The 25,609-nt window shown below is 43.9% G+C and overlaps 1 protein-coding gene across 2 annotated transcripts in view; it reads right to left on the bottom strand.

The window, feature by feature from the left end:
• Positions 1-25,609, bottom strand: part of CTNNA2 (catenin alpha 2) — a 2,350,558-nt gene that overhangs the window by 1,858,983 nt on the left and 465,966 nt on the right. For both annotated transcript variants that reach the window (XM_029593361.1, XM_029593351.1), the window contains exon 3: positions 24,569-24,764. In XM_029593361.1, the coding sequence (XP_029449221.1) occupies positions 24,569-24,764 (196 nt within the window). The remainder of the gene's footprint in view (positions 1-24,568; positions 24,765-25,609) is intronic.

Here is a 25,609-nt window from a genome sequence, read left to right on the forward strand (position 1 = left end):
TGGTGACCCTCCAGTACAGGTAAGTGGAGGATGGGTTGGGGGGAAACTTGGGCTTTGCATTTTTTCAGGTAGCAGGGATGGATAGTGGGGACAGGAAGCCTTTGGAGGTCTCATTTGGTTTTTTATCATTTTTTTACATTTGATTTGTTTTTTGTAAACAAAAGAAATGAATTAAACATTAAACAAAACAAAATTCACAGGGAAAAAAAAACAAAAAATGAAATGAATTTTTTACCCCTGTACATCCCTACTTAGCAAGCACTCAACTGAAAATTTTGCCAGTGCTTTCAAATCCAAAATTAACAACATCTGGGCAGCTGTCTTCCAGCAGCTTTTTAGTCACCTCCACCTTTCACTCAAGATTCCCCTCATTTCCCCCTCTTACAATGATTCTTTTGTAACTACTTGTTGTGTCGGAGGTGGACCCTTGGGCTGAGGTGGGGTTGACGCAACCCATAGATAAGGACCTACAGGTCCCCACCATCGGCAGGTGGAGTGAGCTGATAGGCAGAGGCCGCTGGAGCTTCATCTATACCAGCCTTTGTTCCCCATGGGTTGAGCCTTTGGGTACCCGGGCCAGCAAGACTTAGGTGGGCCTCGAGATAGAATAGCAAGAGGAGTTGGTTCAGCCCAGAGACAGCAGGCGACGGATGGAATAGTCCTACTCTGGACTGGGTAAGGTCCTGGAAACTCGGGCACCAATAAAACAAAAGCAGACTGATGGCGCTCGAGCAAAGGTAGGCTCCAGCCTAATAAGTCCACGTTCAGGGAGTAGGCAGAAGAGGCATCCAATAGTAGGCTTGAGTCAGGGCCAGTGGCAATCCAGGAGCTGTGGCAAGCAATGATGAGGTCTGATCACGGAGATAGTCAATGGCGTAGTCAATCAAAGCTGAGGTCTGATCATGGAGAAGTCATTAGCCTAGTCAGACAAAGCGAAGGTCAGGGTCTGGAGATAGGCAATACGTGGTCAGGCAAAGCAGAGGTCTGGATCTGGAAATAGGCTGTAGCGTAGTCGGACAAAGTGGAGATCTGGGTCTGGAGATAGGCTGTAGCATAGTCAGGCAAAGCGAAGTCAAAGTCCGTGTTATCAATCTGAAGCACAGGCAGGACAGGAACAAGGAAAACAGGAACCATGAACAACGAGGATCAGGAACGAAGAGTAGAGATGAATCTCTTAGTAGCAACGAGTACTCGACAAGCGAGGAGACCTGTTGCAAAGGCAACGCTATGGAGCGGGGCCTGAGCTTAAATACTATGAAGATGTTGACGTCATCATCTGGGGCCGGGGCCAGGTTCCCACCATGGTCCCTACATAAAGATCAGCGATGCACGTGCGTGCCTAGGGAGGGGCATGATGTAAGTGGCATTGTCTCTCCGCGGGCCATGCAGAGAGGCCCGAAGAGTAATGGCATCAGGACCAGGAATGCTGGAGATTGTAGTGGGGCCTGAGGCACTGAGGGAGGCCCGAGGACGGAGCTGGTGGCCCACCACCACCAGGGAGGAGGGACCAGAGTCTGGAGTCCTTGTGAAAAGGTGAGAGGGCCATGCCACGGGTCTGCCACGGACAGCACAAATAACACTACTAATACATTTTCACCCTTTTACAACTACATCCCTGCAGGCCTTAACCTACTTTTAGGCCAAATGAGAGCTTCTTCTTCACCTCTAGAGCCCCTTCCTTTTAAGATCATGAAGAGTCCTATCATTGGCCCTTTTCTTATATCATTAATTCCAGTCTTGATCTTGAAACTTTACCAGATTGCCTGAAGGCTGATATGATCCGCCCAGTCCTTAGGAAGAATAATTGTGATGAGAGCAGTTAGACAAATTTAGGACTATCTCCAATTTTCCTACACTTTCTAAGATTACTCTAATCAACTATCATCTTTTCTGTATAAAACCTTGATACTCCACCCAAAGCAATCTGGATATCATAGGGGCCATAGTACTGAGTCTCTCTTGACTGCAGTACTCACTGACATTAGCTTGAATCTTAACAAATAATGAGTAGTTCTTGTGGATTACCTCAATATTAGTGCCGCCTTTAACACAACTGAATATCAATTATTACTTGATCTCTTATTCGAGACTGGTATATGTGACACTCTTCTCCAGTGGTTCAAGTCCTTTTTGGAAAACAGAGCATTCCAAGTTTGCTGGAATGGTATCACATCTCAACCTTGTGATGCTCCCTAGGTTTCGATACTTTCACCCACCCTCTTCAACTTATACCTATCTCCACTTGCCTCACTCAACCAAAGTTTAGATTTCCAAAGACTTAGGCCCTTTCTAGACACACATGACCTTAAATCAATCATTTTTTCTTATTTTATTTTATTTATTTAAAATACTTATATTCCACTTGTTTAACAATGTCATTCCAAGTGGATTACGTACAAATGACATTAACTGTAATATAAATTATACAATAAATTTTACAAATTAAAAATAATCACTATACAAAAGAACATTAATTCATAGCATCACAAAATAAAAAAAACTTTTACGTTTCTTCCTGAATTGCTTAATATCCTGAATTGCTTTAAATCATTTCGAAGCTTATTCTACAGTGTTGGACCACTGAAGCTTGTTGGCAGGTTTGCTGTAAATGAGCTAACTTAACATTGGGAACTTCTAAAAGTTGTTGACTAGCAGATTTTAGGGCACGTACTGACCAATATTTCTTAAATAACTCTGAAAGATGTGGGGCTTCATCATGAATAGATTTGTAAACGAGTATGACAATCTTAAATCTAATCCGGTGTGTTACAGGTAGCCAGTGCAAGCTCTTCAACATTGAGTTCATGTGCTCATGTTGTGCCACTCCCAAAACTAGGCATGCAGCTGAATTTTGCAAACATTGCAAAGCTTGCAAGCTGGAATTTGGAAGAACTACTATAATCAAGAGATGTCAAGATGAATACCTGTACTAAATTACAAAAATCTGAGATATTCAAAAGAGGCTGTAGATGTCAATAGTACTTTGCTGCTTGGATTACTGTAATGTTTTCCATCATGTCCTTTCCTCTGACCAAACCAGATGACTCCAATTAGTAGAACACACTGCTGCCAAAGTTATATTTGGAAAGAATAAGTATGACCATATAACCCCATTACTCTATGAGTTCCAATGGCTGCCAGTTTCTTTCCATATCCACTTTAAAATTAGATGCCTTGCTTTTAATGCTCTTCACAGAAAGGATCCTTCAAATCTTTAAAATGTTCTCCATCCTTATTTTCCTTATAGAAATAAGAGGAGGGGTGTGTGTGTGTGTGTGAGGGAGGGGCCGGGCATGTGGCATGTATGTGGTGGTGTGGAGGGGGCTCTGTGTGTGGGGAGGTGCATGTCTGTGGGGGATACATATAGTGTGTGCATGTGTGTGTGTGTGGGAGGGATATATGTTTATTTAAAATTATTTATAGCCCACCCCTCCAAATAGTTTGGGGTGGGTTACAAGAAAACATACATAATAAAATTGTATTATTAAACATAAAAACCATGACACAAATAAAACATACAAAATATCTCAGAGTTCTAGGCTGAACAACAAGGATATGCGTGGGGGTACGTATATGTGTGTGTGTGTGTGTCGGGGGTGTTTTGGGGTGTTTGTGTGTGGAAGGTGCATGTGTGTGTATGAGAGGAGTGTGTGTAAATGTATGGAGGCACATATTTGTGGGGGTGTTTGTGTATGTGGAGGTTGCATGTGTGTGCTTGTATGTGTAGGGGAGGGTAGTGGGGGTGTCTGTATGTGTTGTGTGTTTGGGGTGGGGTAGGTCCCTCCAGCCCCTCTCCCCCTGCTCTCCCCCCCACCCATGGTGCTCCCTCCTCCACCCCCTCTTACCTTTCCTCTCACTCTCCTCCTGCTCCTTCTTCCCTCTTACTTTCCCACTGCCCCCCTCCCCCCCCCCCCCGTCTCACAGGTCCCCTCCTGCAACTCTCTCCCTTTCAATCATCCACTGGTCACCATCTGCAGCCTCCCTCCTCTCCCATCCCATTCTCCCACTGCACTCCACTCTCTCCTACTGCTCCTCACCTGCCCAGTACCCTTCTCTTCTTTATTCTACCATTACTCCTCCTTCACACCTATTCTGGCTCAAACTTCTTCTCTCACTCTACTCCCCCGCCCCCCCCAATTACCCCATCCCACATTGGGCTCTGAGATAATCTTTGTGCAGCTGATGGGGCTTTTCCTCTGACTCTCAACGCCCACCTTGTGCTCTAACATCATCTTTGTGTAGCTGGTGGGGGCCTGCACTACTCCAACAGCCCTTATGCTGCCAGCAGCAGTTTCTCCTGCTCCTGCATTGGTGGGGCCTGGGAAACCCCACCAGCTCTTCTTCTGCCAGTGAGTCCATTTTTTTAGTTGTTTCCTTTTCCTGGGGGGGGGGGGGGTGGGGGGGGAAGAAACTCCCCAGCTCTTCTGCTATCTGAGCCCTGCTCCTCTTTCATTGCTGTGCTGGTGAGGCGCTTTTTCCAGTGCCCACACCGCTGCTGCTCTCGTTGACCCCCACAGGGCAGACATCATTTCCACGTCCTACCAGCTCCGATGGAAGTTATTACGTTGCGCATGTGCAGATGCGGTGTAATGATTACCTAGAGCTTATAACACAGAGAGATTTAGATATAGCTGTTTTATTGTTTAATTTTGTTTTCATTTTATTTTCTATCACCCATAGGTATTTATTTTGATTTTATTTTCGCATTGCTACTTTTGTAAATCACTTTGATTATGTCGAAAGAAAGACCAAATCATCAAATTCTAAATAAACTAAAACTAAACTGGCAAGGGGGTAATTTTCAATTTCATACCTTTATCCACATCAAAAAAATGGGTGGTATTAGGTCAGGGAGAGAAAGTACACGTGATGACTTCATTTTGAAATAATCATACATCATTTCAGGCTCATACTTTGACCCTGCTTCAATGCATGTGCAAAGTCCATGGATACTTTGTACCTGTGCTATACTCACTGGCCCAGATTATCAAAGCTAAATTCCATAGGGCATTTCCCTTAGAAAATGAGTTTGCAGATCTGCAGGTACTGCGATCTTCCCAGGCAGTTTGACTGTTGGCCCCACGGAGGGCAATTTTGAAAGTCAGTTTTGAGGGCAAAGCAGAAAATGGCAGGTTGAAAAGTGACTAACTTCAGGGAGAGTAAAATTAAACATGCTCAGGTCAATTTTAAAAGTGTTGCTTGCACAAAAATGCACACATGTGTGTGTATAAAAGCTGCGCACGAGCAACGCAGGTTTTAAAAAGCCATAAAATACGTGCATGGGTACCTGCGTGCGTGAAAGGAATAAGGGGGAGGGGGGCATGGAAAAGGCAAGAGGCAATGGGTGGGGAATGGACATTCCAGGGTGGGGCCAAGACTTACACAGGTAACTCCAAATTTTACAACTGAAAACCACGGCCCGAGCATGCTCGATATCTGCGTAACTTTACCGCTGCTCCTGATGAGGAGCAAGTCTGGAGATCTCGAGTTTTAGGAGTTATAGAACAGGGTGAGGGGTGAGAGTCAACTGGGCGGCATGCAGGATGAAGAACCAGAGGGGTCTGAAAGTCCTCATTATTAACTGGACCAAATGATGGACTAACTGCAAAACTGGGAATGTACCTCGCATGAGCATTGTTTTGAAATTTGCTAACATATGCGTATAAAAGCAGACAAGGTCCTATGGAAGACACATGTGCGCTAGCTGTGCTCGAATAGCCTCTTAAAGTTAGATGGGTCTATTTTAAAATATACCCGCGCAAGTGCGCGCACAGTTAAAAATTCCAGCATATCCTTGCTTGCACACTGATATGCACGTGTATGAGAGCAAGTGCATTCGTATGTGTGTTCAGTTTGGGAAAGGGAATAACACATGTAAGTGACATTTTTAAATCTACACATGTTATTTACAAGGAAAAAATTACCCACAGAAAACCCACAGAAAAATAAGGTGCAACTAATCAAAGCTAATGCATACTTTTATATTGATTATTATTGCAAAGTCCATGGACAAACCATTGGGGAAAAAAGGAGTGCTTTATCCCCTTGGAGAAGCAAAAGCTCACTTAGATAAGTAAATTTTATAATCTGACAAACTAGCACATTCTTTAAATATTTATTTTTTTTATATACTATCACATCAGACTTGTGCTCTCTGTGAGGCAAATTCATTAGAACAGGAATAGAGGACACAGGGAGGGGGGGGGGGGGGGAAGATATATGTATCACCCACATAAAGTGCTACTTTTTGCTGATCTCAACCAACTCTGATTCCTTCAAACCCTTCTTGTAAATGAATATGTGCTGTTAATGGCTCAATTCCAAGGACAAAATGGAACAGGGAAAGAGGAATTGAGGGTATTCCACTTCATCAGCCTTTCCGAACTAAATGGCAATGATCAAAGCCCATTCACCAGGACCTCAGCTGCTGGACATGCATACAGACTTCTGGCAAAAGGTTTTTTTTCCCATGCTTCAGGTTTCTACCTCACTATAGAATAATTCTTGTTCTACAAAGTCAAATGTTTTCAAACAAAATCAAAAAAAGATACAGTCCATCATATTCCCTCCATTCTGGCAGAACAAATAACCCTCAGAGTCCAAAATAGATTAACATGTTCATAAAAGCTGTTTGACCTCACTGGATATGGCAGAAGCTCATCCTCTCCAATCTTAGAGCAATATATCATGCTGCAAAGGATGCCAGCTCATATCAGGACCTTAAAGCTACTCATATGGGGCATTCAGCATAAAAGTACCACATTAATGCTCCTCTATTAATGTAATATATATTACCCAAGGTAGAAAATGTGACAAAAGATTCTAAATTGATGAAATGGGTCAGAAGTTAAAGTTAGGTATAACATTTCACAGAGGATAAGACAACACAGAGAAGAGCAAGGTGACACTCCTGTGGGGGAATATTTTTTCCAGTACTTATCACTGCCTCAATGATTGTATAATCATGTTAATAAAAAGTAACTTTGCAACTAGACAAGGATGTAAGGCATTTAAAATTAAAATGATAAAATCTTTTGAAAGAAACCCAAAGGAACTTAACAGAGATATTGGTTTCCTTGCTCATTACTAGAAACAGGGGCCTGTTTATCAAAGCACATAAAAAATATGTATTAACGTTAACTCATTATTTACCAAAGGACATTAAGCCTTAATTAAATTTTGCAGTAATTGGTTACCACAGCAAATGACACAAATGATCAAGGCCAATGGCAAAGTGAAAGTTGGCACCTCAGGAAGGGGCCTGAAACCCTAAGCCTCCCTCTCAAGCAAAAATAGCCCCCCTCAAGCATCAATGAAGGAGCTCATATCACTGAGCCACCCACTCATAGTGAAAATCTGAACCCCCACACTCAAATCCTCTCACCCCTTATACCCCATAAACTAGGTATAGCTTTTTGTGGCAGGAGTGATCCCCACTCACTGCTGCCCATTGGCTCCAAAATGGTAGTAGTTGACCTGAGGGTCTTCTTTTCTCTGGAGAATCTCCTTTCCTGCCTTCTGCCTCAGCACAATGATGTAGCACTTCTCTTTCCAACACAGCAACATAGCCCCCTCCAGGGCACCCCTCTCTCTCACCCACCAGCACCATGACATAGCCCAATCTGGGGTACCCACACCTCCCTTCCCAACTTAGAATCCCTATCCTTCCCTTTACCCCCAGCATAGTGATATAACCCCCTCTGGTACACTCCCAAGGCATGATGATATAGCCTCCTCAAGGCACCCTCACCCTCTCCTTCTCAAAGCACAATGGCATAATCCCCTTTTGATCATGCTCTCCCTCCCCTCTAGCACAGTGATGGATCCCCTTCCAAAGCATCCCTCTCCCTCCCCGGCACAATTAAGTACTGCCTACCTCCTTCCTCTGACATACTGCTTCTTGGCAGCCCCAATCAGAGTTGGGCAACTGGCCTCTACAATGTCACCTGTAGATGAAGAAGAGGGAAACCTTGGAATGGTAAATAACATTTCCAGAAGGATCATTGAGGGATACAGGGATTTTAAGTAGTCACCAGTATGCGCTTTATCATTGTTCCAAGGGATGGGAGGGAGTGGGCTGTGTCTTATTATAGAAGGAAGGAAGGGTGCCCAGAGGGAGCTCTGTCATTATGCGGGGAGCAGAGTCTATCCCAGAGGAGGCTATAACATTGTGACACACAGCAAAGGAGAGAGGGGCTTCCCTGACAGAGGGCTCTGCCATTGCTGATAGAGGGGAATATAGAGGAGTTGCTCTGAAGGGGCTCTGTCAATGCTGCATGGGGGAGAGGCTCAGGAGCTGGACCTGCTATAGGGAGCTCTATGATTTTATTTTTTTATTTATTTAAAGTCTTTTCTATACCTTCGTTAAGCGGGTGCCATCACAACGGTTTACAATAGGGCACAAAAACTGTGTGTTAGATCCAGTATCTGGAATTCTAAACTCTTAAACAGGTGCCGTTAATTTACTGTAACATAGTTTCATAAAAAATATAATTTGGTGAGTGTTATAAGTCATGTCCAGTTTCCTCTTACTCGGTTTTGAGATATCGTACTCCTTTATTTTGGTTCTTTGCTGTTTAAAAAGAAAGAATAGTTTAGGATAAAGTAATGAGAGGCACACACTTAAAGAGACAAGGTGTGTGAGTGTGAGCTAGGCTGACTACAACCAAACTTTCCCTGTTTTTCTGCTCTCAGTTCTCTTTGTGGTATGCATGATTAAATAGCCATGTTTTTAAACTTTTTTTTGAAGGTTTTGATGTTACTTTGTAGTCTGATTTCTAATGGCATATTGTTCCATATTGTGGGTCCTGCTAGAGATAGGGCCCTATCCCTTACCTGGGTTAGTCTGGCCTTCTTCACTGAGGGAATAGTTAGCAGTGCTTTGTTTGCTGATCTCAGATTTCTGTGGGGGTATGAACACGTAGGGCTGTGTTTTTCGTCATGTATTAATTTATGGTGCATAAAGTCTTGAATTGTATTCTTTGTTCAACGGGTAACCAGTGTAGTTCTATTAAGGTTTCGGTGATATGATCTCTTTTGCTTTTTCCAGTTAAAATTCTTGCCGCTGTGTTTTGGAGTATCTGTAGTGGTCTTATTGTGGTGTATGGTAGGCCCAGTAGTAGAGCGTTACAGTAGTCAGTACTGACACATTCTTTAGAGAGGCTTTGTGGAGAGATATCCTTTATGCTAAGCTGAATAGAATATTTTATTTTCAGGCAGCTACTATTTTTCTGGGCTTATATTTGTACCAAGGCTATACTATTAAGGGAAAACTTTAGCATGCTATCAGTAAAATTGATTGCATAGCATGTTAAGTCCCATTTTAATGTGCACATAAAATTTTTACTGATTTGCATGCTAACACATTTTTAGCACAGTTTGCATAGGTTCCTAGGTTTCCTAACTTTGAAATTTCTTATTCACTCTCTAAGAGAGATTGGACGTGTTGGGGAAAAAAGAAACGTTTTGTAATATAAGCATTTAATAGATATAGGATGTAATTTTTTGAGAAACTGATTAGGGGGTTACAAACTGCTACAGTCCTCATGGTTAATTCATTATTAAATACCATATTTTTTCAGTATCTCTAGATCATTGGTTCTCAACCTTTCATGACTATTTTACCCCTTTGAAAATGTATAGCATGTACTATACTTTTGATTTTCTCTACAATTGTATATGTCCCGTGTGTCGTCCCCCCCCCCCCCCCCCCCCGGGTCTCATTTTGTCTGTCTTCTAACTTAGGAACTGATTTATTAAGGCTTTTCTCCCATTCTGTGTCTATGGGGAAAATGCTTAGTAAATCAGGCCCTTTGTTTCCTAGTTCTCATTTCATTTTTCTTTCCTTCTCTCAGATCATTCTTTAATCTAATTTACTCCATCTTTCTTCTCTAACTATTTCTCTCTGTTTTATCTCTCTTGCACTCTGTTATGTTAGGGTTTTTTGTGTGCCCTTGGGCCTTCGCCCGACCCCAGACGAATCTAGGACTGAACAGAGGGTTGGCGGTGTGTCCCAGCATGGCGGAGACAAGGTCTTACCCTCTGCCGGAACTGCATGCTCCCGGAGCCAACAAGATGATGTTGGTTGATGAACAGTCCTCCAACCGTTCCCAGCCCTTTCAGACCTGCTGCATTGGATCAGCATGGAGCAGCAGGCCAGACTGAGGATGAGGGCAAACGGAGGCCTTGTGACACAAAGACATGGAGACACTGGAAGTGGATGAGGATCGTGGAAGATTCTTGACGAGACGAGGAACTTGGAAGAGTCAAGACGAGACAAGAAGCTGCGGAGGTCAGACATTGGCACTGTCTCTCAGGGTGCCCTACACAGCCCACCTTCATGGGCGGATGCAATGGGCTGGTTGCGAACCACCCTGTCCCACTGCTCGCCCTACACAGCCTGAGGATGCTTGTCACGGACCACGCGGAGAGCAGGATGAACGCAGGAATGAATCCAGCTGAGGCAAGACTCCGATGACGGAGCCGGTGTCATCCGGAGAACCACAAGAGCTGGCAGGTCAGGAAGGCTCAGGAGCACAGGACATGAATCCAGCTGCAGGCAACTCCACTGACGGAGACGTGTCACCTGGAGAACCATGGAGCTGGCAGGACAAGAAGGCTCGAGTGCAGGAGAACTTGGAAGGCACTGGAGAAGAACATCAGGACACCTGGAACATCAGGAAGCGAGACATCGGGAAACATCAGGAGATGTTTCCCGAAACATCAGGAGATGATACATCAGGAGATGAGACATCAGGAGACCTGGACGAGAATCTCAGGAGACGAAGACATGGCACAAGAAGCAGAGGAGACATGGATCTCCAACGATGAACAAGAAGGACCTGATGGAGAGCTGGAAGGCAGAAACTTCCAGGAGTGAAGTAACTCCAATGCAAGGCAATGGTGGAATGCAGGAGCATCCCTTTTATAGGGCTGATACAGGAAACAGTCCTTAGGTGGGGCCCAGGACATATCCAGCCATGGGCCCTTTAAATCTGGCCATGAGGTGCGGCCGCACGCCTAGGGAGAGGCACAGGAAGCTGTGCAGGATAGTGGACAGCGGCCATGCACCAACATCGACGTAGCAGAGGCAGGGCTGGGCTGAGGAGCAGGCCCCAATGTCGGCAGCAGCTCCTGCCACTGCAGGAGGACCCGAGGGCGGCTCTGGCCACCAGGCAAGCCTGGGTACTGTGGCCTCCTGCCGTGAAGATGATGCTGGCGTGGGCGACGGCTCCAGCCACAAAGAGGCACTCTTTATTTCTATCCTTCCACTTTTCTTTACCTTCCTCTAGTGACTCCTCTGAGCCCTCCAGCTCCTCTTTGCTGGCACTATCACTTTCTCTCCCCATCTCATTTGCTCCATCTCCCTAATCCTGACACATTCCCTACACTTGGCAGCCATCCATCTCCCTGTCTGGCTTCCTCCTCCCTCTCTCTGATTCTTCCCTCTACATCTCTCACTCCTCCATTTCCCTTTCTCTCTATCACTTAGTCTTTCACCTCCTTTGAATAATCTTCCATTCACAGCCTTCAACATAACTTCTCTTGGTCACCTCATTTGCTCTCACTAACTCTTAGTCCCTATCTCCACTCTTTGCTCTCTTCATCTCCCTAGTCTTTGCTTCTCTCTTGTGGCAACTGAAGAGCAGCAGCACAGAAACTACTACATGTACAGGAGTAGTGGGACTCAGGAGACGCCACTAGCTGCAGGAGTAAAGCAGAGATATCAGGCACCACAAAGGATTGTGAAAGAGCTATACTTCCTGTCTCCATGGCCACTTCCTCTTCCTCCTACTTCTGTGTACACTTCATTTCCAATCAGGCAGCCCGTGTGATAGGGCTACAGGAGGAAGATGATTCTGGTAACAAGAAGCACAACATTTTCATTGTTCCCTTCAGTGCCTGTTGTCTCTGCTTTAATTCCTTAAAAAGCTGTCTTTCCTGTTCCTCGTTTGTTAATGATGGCTCTTTTTTCTGTGCTTCCAGCAGTGATCCAACACTTCTTCATTTTATTACTCCAAGTCAGAACATGGCAACCCAGGATCTCCAACTAGAGGTTACCTCTTTTGCAACAGAGCTGGGTGGTTGCTTTCTGCAGTTCAGGCTTCTCTCTCCTGTATGGTGGAAGTCTGGTTGTGCATTCCTTGAGAGGCTTCCAAGTACCCCCAGGGGTATATGTAACCTTGATTAGCAACAACTGCTCTACACTATGTATTGCTTTAGAGAGCCAGATGATGTAAGGTACGGGAGCAAACCAAGGATAGCAGATGCATATAATTATTATTCACTTACAATGAAGCCAGAAAAAGGTTATTGTGGAGCTAGCTTGTGGTCAGAGGAATTACGAATCCCTATTGGGATGGAGGATATGGACTAATGGAAGAGGATGCCTAAGATTTCCTTTTGTGCATGCCTCTGGGATATGCAGTATGAGTGTACAGAATTGGACAGGCTCCATTTAATCACCTTGTGTCATTCAATAAAATAATCAAAATCCTTAGGGTTTGTAAAGATAGAAAATGCTCCTCCTACACACATATTCAGTTTCAGATAGAGTAGCTAAAATTTAAGGCCCATAAGAGTCTTAGGGAGTCTTCAGAAATCCTGCTCACTTCCTTTGAGTTTCTTGTTATTAAAATCTGTACTTATCAGGATCCACTGTCTCTAAAAGGTTACATTCTTCATTAATCATAATTTCTGCTCAGGATGTCTTAACTCCAGTATGCTTCACATTTTTAGGGGCAGATTTTCAAAGGGTTACGTGCGTAATTTATGCACGTAACCCTGAAAACCTGTCCCCATGCATGCCGAGCCTATTTTGCATAGGCTCGGCGACACGCGCAAGCCCCAGGACGCGTGTATGTCCTGGGGCTTTGAAAAAGGGGCGGGAAGGGGGCAGGGTCATAGGCGGGGTGCTGGTCAGGAAGGGAACCTGGGAGTAGGTGGGGCGCTGGTCCAGGGGCAGTCCGGGGCAGGACCGATGCATCTGGCGCACCGGCAGCTGGCTGATGCTCACAAGTTACGCCTGCCCAGAGGCAGGCATAAATTCGAAAACAAAGGTGGGTGGGGGGATTTAGATAGGGGAAGGGAGGGGAAGGGAGGGGAAGTTGGGGGGAGCAGAGGGAAAGGAGAAAGCCATCGGGGCTCCCCTAGGGCTCGGCACACTCAAGGTGCACAAGTGTGCACCCCCTTGTGCGTGCTGACCCCGGATTTTATAACGTGCACGCGGCTGCATGCGCTTGTTATAAAATTGGGCGCCGGCTTGCACGCACAAATCTATGCCCACACATAGGTTTGAATATCTGGCCCTCAGTTTGTAAAACTGTTTTACACTTAGAAATTGGTAAAACATATTGAAGAGAAACTTCAAATAACTCCACGTGGCCCAATATATGTGCATATATGGCCATGAAGAGATCTATGAAATTTTTTTATAACTCAGGCATATCAGATACACAAGTGTTATAAAATATGTATTTATTTTTAACTTTTATATAACGTTATTCCGTATTCTATCACAACGGTTTACAAAAAATGAGATAAAAAATCTGAAAACATAAAAGTACATTAAAATCAGAAATAAAACTGATAATTACTTAATAGTGTTAAAAGTATAATTAATATCTAAATAGAACAGGTACTCAAATATAGATAAAGATTAAAAGAATAAAATAATAAAACATACAAGTACAAAAATGAAAGACATGCCTCATTTCTTCAGCATTTATTTAGCAAAAAGATGCCTATATCTCCTCCAACATATGCACCTATGTGTGCTAACGTGAATTCATACAATGCATTGAAAGTATTTCAATGAATTAAACACACATATCTTTTCCTTCCAGTGGTATAAACATGCTCATGTATAGTTGACTAGTGAAAAAAAAAATACAATTTTATTAAATTTGTATTATTTTGTAAATCGCTTAGTCCTTTTTTGTATTAAGTGATCAATACATTTTAATAAATACAACTTGCTTGTATTGGTAAAACCCAAATTTTTTATTTTCTTTATTCAAGAGACAGCATTCACAAGGTAAAGTATCAAATAACAAAATCAATAACAGCAAGTAAATTGAACAATAAACAGTAACACTACAAAGGTCAAGCATGTCTCTTGTCTTTTTTTGTTTCAAACTTTGTATTTGCATTTCAAGACCCATAAATGATTAATAAGTAATAAATTGCCCAAAGACATGGTGGTTCTGCATACTATCAAGCAATAAACAACAACATGTCTTAAAACACATATTTTCAAATTTCTCCCAATCATATTGCGTCACCCTCCCTTCCTTCACCCACCTGCTTCTCACCGCCCTCTCCTCCCACTCTTTAACCGGAGAGAGCATAATAAAGCAAACTAACAAACAAAGGACTTTCGCATACCCTTAATCTGTGAACATTTAATATTTAATTTTGAGCTTTAGAAGGTAAAGATTGTAAATTAATTTCCCACCTCCTCCGGAAATCCCAACTTTTTAATGTCCAATCAATTTTCTGAGCATATTTTTCCATAAAACACACTTGATTTACCAAATTCTTTCAGTTGGGTTAACGTAGGGGCTTCTGGTACCAACTACTTTTTTAAAATACCTTTTTTTCTCAAAAGTAAGATCTTCCTACATCATTGTCTTATATATCCAGTTTTAAAACTATTTATGGTTTAATCATCCCACAAAAATATAGAAAATTTCTATATAGTTAACAGGAGTCAGACTCCCATAATCACTAAGACATGTCCCTGCACCTGTTTCCAAAAGCATTGTATAGGTAAACAGGACCAAAATCGATGTCCTAAAGTACCCAACCTATCACCAAATTTTAGACATTTATCTGAATTTGCTACACCTAAATGGTAAGCTTGTTTTGGAGACATATATAATCTATTGGAGAAATTACTTACCTGATAATTTAATTTTCCTTAATGTAGACAGATGGACTCAGGACCAGTAGGTTATGTGTTTCTCTGCTAGCAGATGGGAGACGGAGTCAGATTTCAAAGCTGACATCACCCTAGATATACCCCTGCAGTGACCTCAGCTCCTCAGTATCCTCCTCGGAAAGCCATTGTGGATATACATATTTGCATAAACAACTTGATTAAACTTCTCAAACTGATTTAACTGGTTTCAAAACTGGAAACCGCCAGTGTACTCAACTAAGTTAACGCCGACACCAGACTAACTGCGGGTATCTTGAACTAGAGGTAGGCAACAGCTTACCCGTATTTGTTTAGTCTCGAGGTTCATTTTCCGGGGTCCTCCTTCTCTGGGGCAGCCATGGGTGGGATGCTGAGTCCATCTGTCTAAACCAAGGAAAACAAAATTATCAGGTAAGTAATTTCTCCATTTCCTAGCATGTAGCCAGATGGACTCAGGACCAGTGGGATGTACAAAAGCTACTCCCGGACAGGGCGGGAGGCTGTCCGGGGCCCACTTAGTACTGCCCTTGTGAAGGCTGCGTCTTCTTGGGCCTGAACATCCAGATGGTAGAACCTGGAGAAGGTCTGTAGAAAGGAGCACATTGCCACCCGACAGATCTCAGTGGGCGATAGTAGTTTGGTTTCTGCCCTAGATATTGCCTGGGCCCTAGTAGAATGAGCATTAACCTGCAGTGGTAAAGGCTTTCATGCCTCTATGTAGGCTGCTTTGATTACTTCCTTGATCCAGAGGGCTATGTTTGCCCACGAGGCCGCTTCTCCTTGTTTCTTCCTACTGTGAAGAATGAACAGGTTCCAATCTTAATCTTGCACACTGGTTCCAATCTTTCCAGGTATTGCACCAGGAGTCTGCCAATATTTAGATGGCGAAGAAGGTGGGGGTCTTCTGAGTCCCTATGTTCTTCTGGAGATGGTAGGGAGATGGTCTGGTTCAAATGAAACTCGGAAACCACTTTCGGTAGGAAGGAGGGGTCAGTGTGCAGCTGTATGGTTCCAGGGGTGAACCTAAGGAATGGTCCCCGACAGGATAGTGCTTGTAGTTCGGAGATGTGACGAGCTGAATATATTGCCACCAGGAATACCATCTTCAATGTTAAGAGGCGTAGTGACAAACCACGCGTTGGTCTGAAGGAAGCGCCCACTAGGAAGTCTAATACCAGATTGAGATTCCATAGGGGCACTGGCCACTTTAGGGGTGGTCGAAGTTGCTTAACCCCTTTTAGGAAATGGGTGATAGACGGATACCGTTCACTTTGGCGCTGAAGCAGGAGTGAGTAGCTACTTGGACCTTGAGGGAGTTGAGTGACAACGCCTTCTTCATAATGTCCTGTAGAAACTCCAGAATCATGGGGATCTTGGCCATCCGCGGGAGTATCTCGCAGTCCTCGCACCAGGCTTCGAATATTTTCCAGATCCATATGTATGCCAGGGATGTTGAGAACTTATGCGCTCGGAGCAGGGTGTTAATCATGGGCTTCAAGTAACTGTGCTTCTTCAGGTGAGTCCTCTCAAGGGCCAGATCATAAGAGAGAATCGAGATGGATCTTCGTGAAGAATCGGGCCCTGCTGGAGAAGGTACCTGTGAGGAGGTAGGTACAGAGAGCTCCCTGCAAGGAATCTTTGCATGTCTGAGTACCTTGGGCATCTTGGCCAATACGGGGCCACTAGTAGGACTAGTCCCCTGTGGTGTTCTATCTTCTGGTTGACCTTGCCCGGTAGTGGCCATTGGGGGAAGGTGTACAGTAGGTCTTCCTCCGGCCAGGTCTGAACAAGAGCGTCGATCCCTTGGGAGTGTGGATATCGTCTGCAGCTGAAGAACCTGGGGACTTGGGCACTGAGATAGGTGGCCAGTAGATCCATGGCTGGGAGGCCCCAGTGATTTATTATCAGTTGGAAGGCTGTGGTCAACAATGTTCATTCCCCAGGGTCCAGGCTCTCTCTGCTGAAGAAGTCTGCTGAGACATTGTCTTTTCCTGCGATGTGGGAGGCCGAGATCCCTTGAAGGTTTATCTCCGCCCATGCCATGAGAGGATCTATCTCCAGAGACACCTGCTGACTCCTGGCTCCTCCCTGGCAGTTGATGTAGGCAACTATTGTAGCATTGTCCGACATTACTTGAAGCTCTTTGCCTCAGAGTCTGTGGCTGAATCGCAGGCACGAGAGTCTGACTGCTCGAGCTTCCAGGCAGTTTATGTTCCATCCCACCTCTTCCTTGCTCCATTATCCCTGGGCCATCAGTTCCTGACAGTGGGCTACCCACCCTCACAGGCTTGTATCCGAGGTGAGCAAGATCCAGTTCGGTGGGGATTGGCTTACTCCTCTGCTTAGGTGGTCTTCCTGTAGCCACCACTGAAGCTCAGAACATATCTCTCCAGGTAGTTGGAGGTGAATTGAGTAGTCTGGGGACAGTGGGTTCCAGCGTGACAGTAAGAAGCGCTAGAGCAGTCGCATGTGGGCCCTTGCCCATGGGACGACCTCCAGGGTTGCTGCCATGAGGTCGAGGACTTGAAGATAGTCCCATACCTTGGGGCGTGCATTGGTCATCAATTGTCGTAATTGTTCCATCAGCTTCCTTCTCATTGGGGGAGGGAGGAAGACTTTGTTCTGCTTGTTGTCAAAACGGGCCCCCAGGTACTGGGCTGCAGGCTGCTCTTGCCCATGTTCATGACCTAACAGAGCTCCTGCAGGAGGTTCTTGTCTCTGCTGGTCACCTGTCGGCTCTCCTCGGAAGACTTTGCCCTGATCAGCCAGTCATCCAGGTAAAGGTGTACCAAGATCCCTTCCTTCCTCAGTGTTGCAGCCATGACCACCATAATTTTGGAGAATGTTCTGGGGGTGGTTGCTAGTCCAATGAGTAGTGCTTGGAACTGGTAATGGTGACCCAGTGTCGCAAAGCGCCGAAAACGCTGGTGATCTTGATGGACTGGTATGTGAAGGTAGGCTTCGGAGAGGTGCAGGCCTCCCACCTCAAACGCGGCAGGGAGCACCACCAGCAGAGCCTCTTCATGCGGCAGGACGCCGCCGACTCCTGGGGGCCACGCCCATCTTCTGCCCTCCATGGCAGGGTTATCTCCACCAGGAATCGCCGTTGCTGCACTCTTCTTCGCGGTCTAAGGGCTGCTGCCGATGCCCCCAGTTCCTTGTGTGGCCTGGAGCCACCGCCGGCCTGCCTCTGCAGCAGGGAGCTGCAATGTCATCCTCAGGGTTTTCGTCTTGTGGCCTGGAGGCCGCCCTGAAGCCTGCTTGCCTGTCTCTGCGCCTCCGTGCCAAGGTGCAGGAGAGCACCGCTGTCCATGGTGCTGCTTCTCTCTTCTGCCTGTCTTTAGACAACGGCACACCCCTCTTCACAATATTTAAAGGGCCAGTGACAGAAAGTGTTGCTGGCTCCACCTGATGACAACTTCCTGCTTCAGCCCTATAAAAGGGATTCCTCTTCAGTCTCTCATTGCTTTCGGATCGGGTTCCACAGTCGTCTGTGTCTTCTGACCGGTCCAGGTCCTCCGTGGCCTCCTTCCTCTTTGACGGCTTTGTCTCCATGATTCAGATGTCTTTCGTCCAGGTCTTCAGTTGTCTCCATGTTCCAGATGTTCTTCGTCCAGGTCTTCAGTTGTCTTCATGTTCCTGATGCCCTTTGTCCGTGCTTCAGATGTCTTCATGTTCCTGATATCCTCTATCCCTGTCTTCAGATGCCTTCGTGTTCCCGGTGCCTGATGTTCTGGTCTTCTGTTGTCTTGAAGTTCCTGATGTCCTTGCCTTCATCTCTGCCTCCATGCCTTGATTCCCAGATGTCCACCTTCCTGGCATAACGCTGTTGTAGTCCATGACCAGTCCCATGGGTGGGCTGTGTAGGGTGCCTCACGGTACAAGGCCATCCTCATCTCTGCAGCGCAACCCTCTGGAAGACTTCCTGCTTCAGTCCATTGTTTTTAATCCTTGAGAATCGAATCCTGCTTCAGTCTTGTCCTGGTCTTCAGAGCCTATTGAAACCCTGCATCAGTCCATGTCAAGTTTCTGTTGAACCTGCTCTGAGCCCGGCGTGGTCCGCGACCATTCCCACGGGGGGCTGTGTAGGGCATGTCCCAGGGCAGGCCTCTTCAGGACCTTCGTCATGTCCTGGTTTCAGCTTCCACTATTTCTCCTGGAGTCCGCATCGAGCCCAGCATGGTCCGCAACCAGTCCTGCGGGTGGACTATGTAGGCCGCGCTGCAACGCAGTCTCGAACCAGTTCTTGACCCTTGCTTCAGCCTTCATCTACAGTGTCCTCGCTTCAGTCTTTCTCCAAAGTCTTCTGTGTTCTAAGGACTCCATTTCCCCTTGTTCTCTGTCTGGCCTGCCGCTTCTTGCCGTACCCAGCGGCAGGTCCGAAAGGGCTTGGAACGGTTGGAGGACTGTTCATTGATTAATATTGCATTGTTGGTCATCCTGGGGCATGCAGGTCCGGTAGAGGGTCAGACCTAGGACCCCTGTCCTTGCTTCAGCCTTGTCCTGCTCTTGTTACCCGTGCTCGCACCAGCTCACCTCCCGCGGTGTGTCTTGGGGCTCCTCCCTGGGTCATGCCATGGCTCAAGGGCTCACAACACCCACTATAGAAATGACCGCACCTCCATGCTCATAACAGAATCCGAAGGTCCCCGTACCTCGAAGCGTAACAGAATCCGAAGGCCTCCAAGCCCTCGGTTCGTAACAGCAGCCGGAGGACGCGCTCATAACACAGGAAGGTTAGGAACTCTCCTGGTTGTACTGCCATTATTACGGAGTGAAAAGTCTCCATGTGGAAGTGTAGTATCTGCAGATGATGGCTGACGTTCTTGAGATCCAAGATGGGTCGGAAAGATCCTTAGGTATTGCCACAGGAGAGCGGGGCTCAATCTTCTTTAAGGTAATTCTGTCTTCTTGCTGTAATTTTCCTAACACTGTGCTAGTGTGTGGGATAGTGTCCGCATCTTCTAGGAGACAGAAAGATACTGAGGAGCTGAGGTCACTGCAGGGTTATATCTAGGGTGACGTCAGCTTTGAAATCTGACTCTGTCTCCCATCTGCTAGCAGAGGAACACATAACCCACTGGTCCTAAGTCCATCTGGCTACACACTAGGAAATTAAGAATTTAAACTGGGTTTCTTTCAAACTTACATTAGGAGTTAGTGCCCAAATTCTCAAGAAACATTTACTATAATATGATGAAGTAAGCTCAATTCCCAACTCATGTTTCCAACCTTGTAAGATGTTGCAAAACCAAGGACTATTAAATGTTTTCTTAATGCATATACCAAAAAAAGATAGTATGGATCCTCCAGGTCAAATGTCTCTGAGAGGAATTCCCAAGAAGAGTTTTTTTGCTTCTGGAAGGGCAAGTGACTGGACATAGTGCCTAATTTGTAGATATGCATAAAAATGATCATGAGGAATATTAAATTCCTCTTAGAGACAGGAAAAAGTATGCATTTGATATGTGTCATCAACAAAGTGAAAAAGAGTCTTCAGCCCTCTAGTATGCCACTGTTGAAATATCTTAGAATCCATCCGAGGACTAAATATTTCATAGAGTTGGCAAGTAATAGGGTACTTGATGTTTAGGTTGTAATCTATTACAAAGCTATTTCCTATTTTTCACTATAGATGTAATTAATATACTATGTTGAAGGTTAATTGATAGAACATGAGATGTTTTATGTAGTACGTAATATAATTCTAAAGGTTTGACCCTAGCCTTTTCCAATTATGAATGCATGTAAACGTTTGTGTCCATAAGCCAGTCACCAAGATGCCTAATGTTACATGCCATGTTATACAATTTTATATTGGCTAATCCCATACTCCTCCCTGGTCCCAAGTCTTAATCAAAGTGTGTAAGGCTTTGCAAGGCTTTGAATTATGTCACATAAATTGCCTCACCTGCATTTCTATCCCTGCAATATTTTGTTTTGTCAGATAGATTGGTATGGTCTGTAATAGATATAGCATCAGATAATTTGAGTGCAGAGAAAAATAAGGGTCCACACACATTCCTTTTAATGTTAACAATAGTTTTTACTTGGTACAGCAACTCCACTGTCTTGTAATACACATCAAATTTTAAAAGGGTCCACTGATACGGACCCCATATTTCACCACAAAGCTGCATTGAGAGAGATGATGATAAAGGAGTATCATGTCAAAAGTTAAACAAACAAAATTATAATAGAGTGGGACCACAACACAATGGGATTTAGCTGATACATTAAAGCTGAGAACATACATGAACCAGTTTCAACATGGGTATACAGGGAGCATGGAGATTAAAGGGACAGAGCAACCATTGCTGTTGTGGTGGAGGATCACATGCCGGCAGGCAGGCGCAAAAGGTTTGACAAAGGTCGGGGGGGGGGGGGGGTAGAGTAGGGCTAGGAGGGGGAAAGGTTAGGGGAAGGGGTGGGAAAGTTAGGTTAGGGGGAAGGAAAAGGGAGGAAGGCAGCGCGGCTCGGCGCACACAAGGTGCACAATTGTGCATCCCCTTGCACGTGCCGACCACTGATTATTTAACTTGCACGCGTCTGCACACGCAAGTTATAAAATTGGGCGTGCATGTGTGCGTGCCGGGTAGTGCGAGCACATTTACGCCCGCTGCTTTGAAAATCTACCCCTATGTGAGCAAGTTGCCAAATGTGCATGCGTGTCTTATATAGCCTCACCCCAGAACACACCAAAACCATGTACTTTTGAAGTTTATAAAATTGATATTATGCAAGTACAAGGTACTTATGCACATATATGCTAATTTTACATGCATAAGTGCTTTTAAAATTCACTGCAATTGGGCTAGCCATGGGTTGACCAGCAGCCATTATGACCATGGGTTGACCAGTAGCCATGGGTTGACCAGCAGCCTGGGCTGTGGGAACAGGAGTGACTGGGGATCATTTTTGATCCTGGAAGAACCCCTTCTGGGGTAAGAAGGGGGTTGGAGTGATGGGGGGGGGGGGGGTGTGGACGAGGAGGATGTTTAGAGACTTCTGAGCAGCCAAAGGTTGTCTTTCATTTTCACAGGATTGGTGGGTGGGAGAAGATTTTTTTTTTCTGTTTTTGTTTTGTTTGTCACTTTTTGAATATATGAAAGAATATTAAATAAACAACAAACAAAACCAATAAAAAAAATCAATCAATGTATAAGAGAGAAAACTAGATAAAGATACATTGGTCCCATCAAAGATTTGTTTGTAATAAAAAAAAAATCATGGATTTTATTAACATTGATGTTAAAACCAGATATACGCTTATATTTAATTTTTTATATCTGTAAATATAAGATAACTAATAATGGTAAAAACGCAAATACCATCATTTGTGAGAGGAGAATTTCATGAAAATCTCCATTGAATTTTATTTTACAAATGTTTTTGCTTGTTTTAATGCTAATAGCCAAAGTAGAGACAGGGGGTACAATATCTAATTATTTTTCTAAATGGAACAATATTTACAAGATATATCAACTCTGACCATTGTAATACTGAAGGAATACAGAGCTGGAATCCAATTACAAAGAAACATAGAGTATAATGGCAGGTATGGATAATTGGATCTATCTGGTCTGACCAATTTCTTTCATGTTGCACTATTATATACCTTACTAAACCTCCAGCTTTACCTTTATAACCTCACAAACAAGGATCCTCTGTATTTATCCAATTCTTTCTAGAAGTCTCTTGTGTTTCTACATTTTCCATTGGGAGTGTGATGTGACAGCCTATGTTTACATTATAAAAAAAATAGTAGAAAGGGCCATATTCAATTTTTTTCTAAAGCTTTCTTTAGACTAGTTATTCATTAGCTAGATGTTAAGTTCAATGAGAGTTAAGGCATTTCTAATATTAATAGATTTCTGACAATATTCAACATTTTAGAAAAAATGCTAAATAAAAGAAAGGCATTAAATCTGGAATTTATGTAGATTTCATTAAAGCTGTGAAATCAGGAGTCTTATACCTGGAAAATAGCCTTTGGATATCCTTGAACAGAACCTGCTTGCAAGAAATTGAGAATATCAATCAAGTTGGAATTAGACAGTTGAAAATAGATTGCATACTGAGAATAGAAATTGCAATTCTTGTATTCACTGGCCATAGGAGAAATGCAGATATAGACAATAATCATCATTATGATACTCATAATAATGTATATACATGTAAAAAAACAACTTCAAAACAAACTTATAAATGCAATAAAACATTTCCCCATTATATCAAATGTAATCCCAAAATTAATCACAAATGATCTCTAATAAAGCCAACAATAATAACCCTCCAACCAAAATCCAACATGATCCCTATTTTAAAATTAAATAATAGATCTATTAGACCCAAGACCTTCACTAAGAAAAACGTATCTATAGTATACCTTCATTACTACTCAATTTTACATTTATTAGCTGATGAACCATGAAATGCTGCAAAAACAAGGAGCCTGAATATTTTATTTTGATGCTAGTAGATTTGCTGAGTAGTTAATAAAGCATTTTTAGATACAAATTTCATCATGAATTTACTGATCTGAAAAATAAATGATCATACAGAACCGCATAGTTCAGCACATTAAGGTAAAGGAAATATTTCCAAGTAAATGTTCTTAGAGTTTTGGCCTCCTGTTTCCACCTAGTTGTTTAGCATCCTTCTCTATTCTCTGCACTAGATTCCCAAGCCTAGCTGAAGCATTTTATCATAATAAAATATTTAGCTTGAATGTGCTCAGTATTATTCATCATTAGTTTTTGCAACCAGCCATAAAGTTAAGACAACAGTCAGTAAAACAAAATGGACAACTATGAAAACCAAGGTAGTGCACAATTGGGAGACTCAGAAGCTGTTCATGATATCTGAGATTTAAAAACAGTGTGAAAATAGTATTTTGTAACACAGGAACCATCACTTTCACACCATGTTTCTATAAAAGCCTCAGCTGTAACTCAGAAATGAAATTCTGGCATCTAAGGGCTGATTTACTAAAGAGTACTAATTGCTAGCATGACAACTGATGGTAAATTGCTACAGTGCAACCATGCTAAAAATGAGCCTGTCCATCAATGCTAGTTATTTAAATGGGGTGGATAAGGAGCTTCCTAGCTCATATCCTTATTGCACTAAAATGGATAGTTTCTTATGGCTGTGGAAAATTTAATGCCAACTGGGGTGCTGACAGCTTCTTATCTCTTCCTCACCCTCCCTTCCCTAGAGTTCTGACTCAAGATCAGACTTGCTTCCCCTTCCCCCAAGCTTTCAGGAGCTCCAATTTCTCTCTCTCTCTCACCACCACCACCACCACCATCATTGGAAAGAGGAGAGGCTTACTTCCTGCCAGCTCACTATCATTAAAAAAATGTTGGTGTTCAGCTTAATTGTTCATTAGTGAACATATGTATAACATTTGTGTTAAGGTAAAACACATCACATTAACTTAATGTATCAAGTGCCAATGTTTAATTTAGTACACAAGCTACGCTAAATCTATACTAATCTTCTAAATTTAGCTCATGTTAGTGCATAGGTCCCATTGTGCTAACTAAAAAAAACAGTACATTTCTTTTACATGAACATGTAAGTTAAGTATCTGAGATTTGCTTACGATTTTTTTTGTTTGTTTATTGCTTTTCATCCACATACCTTGCTTGCGCACATCCTCTACAGCAGCAATTAATTCCTCTTTTAGGTCTTGGCTCTCTTTAGCAATCTGGTCTCCTTTCTCTAAAAAGTTCTGAGTGGCTTGCTCTACAGAAGCAGCTAACACATGAGCCTTCTTGGATCGCCCTTTCTTTTTTCCAGACGGGCCTTTGTTGCTTGTGTTCACAAGTGTAGTCACCTTAAAGAAAAACAATTTAAAATATGAAACATGTCCACAGTAGTTTTGCAGCATAGAAAATGATGGCAGATGAGAACCTCAGAGGTCCATCCAGTCCACCCAAACTATTTCCTATTGCATGTTATAAATCCCAGTTGATTTCAGGTTTTCCTTCACATCTTTGTGGCTAAGGACCTTCTGTGTCTATTCCATTATGGCTTAAACTCAGCAACTTTATTGCCTCCAATACTTTCTCCTGAAGGCCATTCCATGTATCTCCTAGGGATGGGGAAAAAAATCTGTTTTCATTTTCGGTTCGTTTTTGGAGTTATTTTTTACCACAAATTTTGGTTCATGGACTGTTTCATTTGTGAGAAAATAACAAATCAAACAATAAAAAAGAAAATGGCTAAAAAATGAAAATGAGGATTCCCGAGGCCTCCCACTCGCCTGCCTAGAAAAATGACGTGGCCAGGATTCCATCTGGCTCTCACTTACCTGGTCCGGTGAGATCCACTGGTGAGGCCTAGGCCAAGGCCAAAGCCTCAGCCCTGCGAAGACCAAGAGAGCCATAAATCACCTTGACCTTAGCTTACACAAGGCTGGCACCTCGGTTGGACCCAGGCCCGAAGCTTGGCCATGGCCTAGGCTGGAGCCCAGATCCAGGCCCAACACAGCGACTCTGGGCTGGGTCACCACAGTGGACCTAGGTCCAGACTCCAGTCTAGGCTGAGAACCAGGCATCAGGGCCTAGGCCAGAAACCAGACCCAAGCCCACTGCTCCCTTAGGAGAATCCACTTTGTTGCAGTTCTTGATGTCATCTGCAAACAGACAAACCTTTCCTTCTGACCCCTCTGCAACATCA

Source organism: Rhinatrema bivittatum, chromosome 1 (assembly GCF_901001135.1).
Source record: "Rhinatrema bivittatum chromosome 1, aRhiBiv1.1, whole genome shotgun sequence".
Classification (NCBI taxonomy): Eukaryota; Metazoa; Chordata; class Amphibia; order Gymnophiona; family Rhinatrematidae; genus Rhinatrema; species Rhinatrema bivittatum.